General features: G+C 43.4%; 1 protein-coding gene across 1 annotated transcript; it reads right to left on the reverse strand.

Annotated features, from left to right (window-relative positions):
* Positions 1–309: 309 nt before the first annotated feature.
* ndr1 (nodal-related 1) lies at positions 310–5,638 on the reverse strand. Its single transcript, XM_076283410.1, has 5 exons — positions 5,610–5,638; positions 4,784–4,802; positions 2,315–2,459; positions 1,131–1,897; positions 310–1,014 (listed from the first exon to the last, which is right to left on the reverse strand). Exons 1-5 carry the CDS (start codon positions 5,636–5,638, stop codon positions 862–864), a joined length of 1,113 nt encoding a protein of 370 aa, XP_076139525.1. The 3' UTR covers positions 310–861.
* Between the last annotated feature and the right edge of the window lie 369 nt (positions 5,639–6,007).

Genomic DNA, 6,007 nt, shown 5'->3' on the forward strand with positions numbered 1-6,007 from the left:
TTGTTGCCTCTGTGTACTGTCTAGTCCAGTCCTAAAAGGCCCCCCATCATCCTTTAAAACATGCCATAGAAGTGGGTGTGATTGTCATCAGGAAGAAATGAACTAATAGTTAATGTGTTACAGTTGTCTGTGACTAACAATATGCACTTCACCATTTGCCAATGCCATGCCAGAAAAAAAACGGCAGAGCAGACCTTGCTCATCATAGGACAATTAACAATGTGTGAGGCACTGGTAAGTTAATCAAAAATGCTTTAGAAAAAAGAATTCACATTATGAATGTATAATACGAGAGTTTATTAGCTTTGTCATTACATTACATCTATTACCATAATTACACATTTTCACAAACAGACATGAATGCAGTTTTGAAGGTTTGGGGATTGTCCTCTCCAACTGCATCACTCCTGGCATTCTCTAGTTCACCGCTCCCCCTTCTAAGGCCATATCCAGTTCAAACATTCCCCTTCCTGTAAGGTCCTGTTCAGCTTCAAAGAATATGACTTCATCAAAAAACATGAAATACCATGTATTGACACCTAAGTCATGCAACAGAAATAAAGCGCTATTTTTGTCGTTTCTGTCGGTAGACACACCCGTTTCCCTGCTGTGAGGATGGTTGAGTGTGATCAGTGCTTATTTTAGCCATTCAAATCGGCTGCCAGATGCAGCTAAGAACTTGATGGCATTTGGCATTGCCAAAACATATTAGTTTTCTTTGTATAGAAGGTCAGGGTAAAACGTTTTTGAGAGTAGCTGACCCCAGAACTACCGTAGTGCAGATGTAGTTCCACCATTACCGGATGGTAATATATATTTTTCTGAAGTGCTGTTGCGCCGTCCGTTTGCAGGTGAGAGTTTTCAGTGGCAACCGCACTCCTCCACCACCATGCCCTCGAGATTCCTCATGGCCAGTTCTCCATTCTCGTAGTACAACATGGATAGGTGGCCGAGACGAGTGGGCACACAGGATGGACAAGGTACGCGGTCAGGATGGTGCAACTTCAGCAGACTCTGGAAGACAGACCGGAAACAGACAAGTCAGAACAACTTAACACCAACGTGAACACTAGCCATTAAAACGTATGAAGGTAAGTATGATTTCGTTGAAATTGTATGAGTGTCCTTACCTGCATATAAGCGTGGTTGGTAGGCGAGAAGGTTTCATCCACAGGGCTTGGACAGCTTCCCTCACAGCGAAATGCGTTGTAGCGCTTTGGATAAACAATCCAGTCGCTCCAGCCGATCTGCTCGAAGTCCACCCACATGTCCACCTTCCTGCAGAGTGTCTTCTGTGGACCGTTCGAGGATAAGGATCCAAGTGCCCCTGGAACCCCCGTTGCGTCATGCAACATATCCCGAGGCTTGTGGTTCCTCTTTCGACGACTCCCTGCTGCATGACCGGAGGTGGTCGCTCCGGCCCGGTCCAGAGCCACGTACTTGGACCGCTCAGCTGTGTGGATCAGTGTAGGTGACCTTTGACCAGCCATCTGATTGTGCTTGGAGAAAACCACCATCATGACTGTGTCAGTCGTGGAGTGATGAACGCTATCCTGACCATCATCGTGCCAGGTCTCTCCCCTCTCATTCAAGCTTTCCACCACTGGCTCTCCCTGATGCAGCCAGTACCTGAGCATGGCGGTGATGTTGAACACTCTCCAGGTAGAATGAGAGGCTCCTTTGCTGGGTGTGGCTCTGAAACTGGCCAGGTGGAGACGATCCGGGCACGGTTCCTTTGCGCAGTGGCCGTGTGCGTGGTAGATGTCCACTACTGCGCTCCTGGACTTGGAAAACGTCGGTAGCCGAAGGCGCAGCTCGGATCGCTGCACGGTGTCGCTCATTGAGATGGAAGACAAGTCAAAAGTGATACTCCACCTCGTGCCGGTCTGACTGCAAGCTAAAGATACAACAAGTTAAGGGTTAGAACGCGAGAAACTGAGTAACATTGCGGGACCATGATTCATTTGGGAGAGAGTATGGCCTAGTTAGGCATCAGAAAAGCCGGTTCCACAAGGCGTCGTTAATAATGTTGAACGCCCAATTGAGAGAATGTGTATTGATTCGAAAACTTGTTCGACACTTGTCTACTGCGCAACATCTGAACTATGGTTAATCACCAATGTAGACTAAATCTAATTAGGTAAATTCGCACAAATTGACCAGTAAATACTAGACTGTCTGGAAGAACATACAAGGTATCATTTAATCAAAGTGCGCAAAAGGCACTACAGTCGTATACCATGCCATATCCACAGATTAGGATTACTATTTTAAAATATCACTAAATAGTATAATAATAGAATGGTATTCTTACTTTTGGCAACCAAACTGAGAACTGCGTCGGAATCGTGAAGACTCGGGTTGTCACTGTGAATGCTCCTGAGGTCAGGAGACGACCTGTATGGATCTCCAGCCTGAAGAGTCCGGTAGAGATGGATCATGTAGAGAGGGTATCTGTTCTGCTGGTGCATCGAACTCAGGTGACCACTGCTGCCTCCCTGAGACCCGTGCATCCGTTGGTGGAACAAGCCAGATGAATCCGTTCTAACTCCACCAATCCAGTGTAGGAGTAGTGCCAGGGTGACACACGTTCCCAAGCCGTGGCGCTCCATCCTTCCAATACAATTGTTTTCCTATAGTTAGAGAGTGAGGCCAAGAGGTCCTTCTCCGAGGCTCTGCTAGAGAGAATGGTGATGATGAGGACGCCGCTGTCCCTTATGGGCCATTTATAACGAATTGTCCTCTTTTGATGCTCCTAGTCATCTCGACGGCGTTTGAAGTGCGCCTTGTGATCCACAGGCCTTCATAGAGGTGCATGTGCCAAGGTCGTCTAGCATCGAAACCAACTCAACTTTGTTGTTCAGAGGTGTGAATTCATTAATACCTTGACCCAAGCACTGTGTATTGAAGCTCCTTTGACAGTGCGTAAACAATAATATTAGCCAAGCAGATTAGTCCTTGCGTTTCTTTGATTAATGGTGGGAATCTGTTCGTATTGGCGTGTTAGTGTATCTACATAAGGCCTGTGCGTAATGATACAGTGGATGTAATTTTATTGATACCAGTTTTCACCTTATTAAGAAGATTGGAACATGAGGAAACTGCGCAACAGTTGGGCGTTTATGGTCTAATGGTTTGTTTTTGGTGGGGAACGCACAATCGTTACAGTGGATTGGGATGTTGCGCGGTTGTTTATTCAGTCTGTTTTTTGAGTTTCTTTTATTTATTACAATCAGTTTCCCACCCACATCAGACTAAACATTGTCTTATGATGCAATTCCTCGTGGGTTAAGGGTAAAAGTCTTCTGATATTTAGGAGTAGTTAATTTAAGCCATATAATTGTATTATAGGCTTCTGCAGATGTTGTGGTCAATGCTAATCTCTTTATGCCTATAACGGGACATTTTGCAAAGAAATGAGCCATTCACAAAAGCAACGAAACGAAGTCCGCGACGTAATTTCTTTATCCTCTTTTATGCAAATGAAGTCATGCATATCAATAACGTCAAAAAAACCACGTGCTTCAATTGCATAAGCCTCTGAAAAGTGTCATGAGAAATGTCAAAGGAAGCATCAAAAGAGGGCATCAAACTAAAAATAATAAATATCAGACCTTCCAGCCTTAAAGAAATTAATTTATGGAATAGGCCTGTGGATGACTCTGGAACTGGAATGGGAGACCACACTGAAAACAGAAATATTGTAGCTTTCTCTGATATTATCTGATATAATAGACCTTTGCATAACATGTCTTGTGGATCACCTTATTCATGCTCATGCTTCATGATTTTTATGTCCATCCACTACGAAAACATACCTTAGGCGTATATTAGGCAATCAATCCATTTTGTGACGTTCTTATTTGCGAGAACGATATTGAACTTCCGAGTCAGCCCACCAGTTGCAGAGGTGTCTCTTTTCTCCACTAGGGAGCGCTATATGACCACATTATACTCTGCAAGTATCTCAAACTCCGTCTTAGAACATGAGCTATTGATTAACACGGATACAAGTTAAATGTGAAATGACATCTAGGTCAATATTACACTGGAATCTCCTTTCCTTTCAAATACTTTGAGCCGGAGTTGGTGAGTGGGATTCGAATAGCCTATGCTACATTTTGGATAATTTGTCAGAAACTAATTGTCATTATAGCATTAGGCCTAGACTATAACATGTTTCTGTATACTTGTGGATACAATTACCTATCGATGATAAAGACAAACTATGCACTGGTCTGAGAAATCACTGTCGCGTCACAAATTGTTTCTGACGCGTGCTAATGTGAGCTGGAGTAGCCTATGTGGGTGGTTGGTGCGAGTGCATGTCTTTGTCATGTAATCTGGTTGGCCGGAATTTAGGCAAGACAAATAACAGAAGACCCACACTACGTTGCACAGGCAAATTCCCTGAAGCAATGTAGCCTCTATTAGCAACCTGCCTCCCAATCTAACTTGCACATCCAAAATAGCTTATGTCTTGCATTAGCCTATGCCATGGGAGCTGACATGAGTTGCATTACGCCACATGATCCCTGATATTAAAGCAGATTATGCTGATGCTGTGTGTTTCGCAGGTGCTTATTCTTATAAGCTAACTTTTCTTTCTTATTGGAATAGTTGAACATGTGCTTTTTCTGAGTGCGAGATTAATGAGACACATCTAGGCCTAACCAAATTATTAGCATGAAATTGTCGCCATTATAGTCCTGTCAATCACATTCTATAGTGTCGGCTAAAGGCTGGGCTACAGACTAGTCTGTGAATTGCCACATTATAGTGCGTGATGGACGTTTATTTGCCTATTGTAATGTTTTGACGAGAGCTGTCTTAACCTACTTCATTGATCTATTCTGATCTGTTTTTTCTGTTTTTGTGCTCATGAATTTTGTTTTGTTCCTTTGTAAATATAGACTCAGTTTGGTGGAAACGCGCTGATTGGTCGGGAAGACCGCGAATCATGAAACCACAGGGCTGATGTTGATGCTGACTCGCAGTGACAAACTTGTGCGGCTGCAGGCCGATTTCCTAATTAATCGTCAGGGACGCTGATTGCTCTGAATTAGTTTGCTAAACAGATCGATCCCAGGAAAGCAGAGTGTGTGAGAGAGGGAGGGGGCTTTTGTGCAGCGCTGGGAAAAAGAAGTGTGCACTATAGACAGCCTTGAAACAAAACAGCCCATAAATATATGAAAGGGCTGTTGAGGCGCTTTTGCGTCATTTGAATAATGGGGATAATTACCCTCTGTACGGAGAAGAAGCGCCCGCATTTAAAATGGGATCCTTTGATACCAGCTAAGATTCTGTTTGGTTACCGCGGTTTGATTAAGATTCAGCAACGCTCTAACACCCAGTTTCCCGAATAATGGGGTGCACATTTATAAGAACTTGTTTTTGTTTTGTTTGTTTTTTCAAATGTCACCATAGTCATTTCTCAGAAAATTTACTCAGAATTTCTTTTAATGTTTTGTGACATTTGTATCTTAATTCCTCACCTCGCATGGTCTGCAAGACAGGCCAGGTACACCAGACTGTTATTTAGCCTATATTGGGGAAGAGGAGGTGGAATTGTAGATCTATAGCCCCATTTGAAAGCGTTCATAATTTACCATTGTTCTTTAGCCCTCTGACTGGCCATTTGTACCAGATGTGTGTGCAATGTGCGTCCTGTGAAATTTTGTTAAACACCTCATTGTCAGTTCTTAGCCCATTTGCATCCCTGTGTTTCAAAGGAGGTGTGTTTATGCACACAACATTTGATAGATCCCAAAGGTGGGATATGCCAACCTGTTATGTAAAGCAAATTCATGTGACATATTATGTTTCATCAAAACACATCCAAACAGGATCTGAGGTCATATAGACATATGCCAATGATATGACATTTTCTGTATACATGCCGTCTTATGATGTCAAGTTCCCATGGCAATTGCATCCTGCAGGACTGCTTGCCCCCAAGATTGCTTGCTGTTATGTATACACCAAAAGGAAATTAGAGAGGGTTGTC

Source organism: Alosa pseudoharengus, unplaced genomic scaffold, assembly GCF_046254945.1.
Source record: "Alosa pseudoharengus isolate Yale_2024_CS ecotype anadromous, Long Island Sound unplaced genomic scaffold, YU_APseudo_1.1 YU_APseudo_1.1_scf_14, whole genome shotgun sequence".
In the NCBI taxonomy this organism is placed as follows: domain Eukaryota; kingdom Metazoa; phylum Chordata; class Actinopteri; order Clupeiformes; family Clupeidae; genus Alosa; species Alosa pseudoharengus.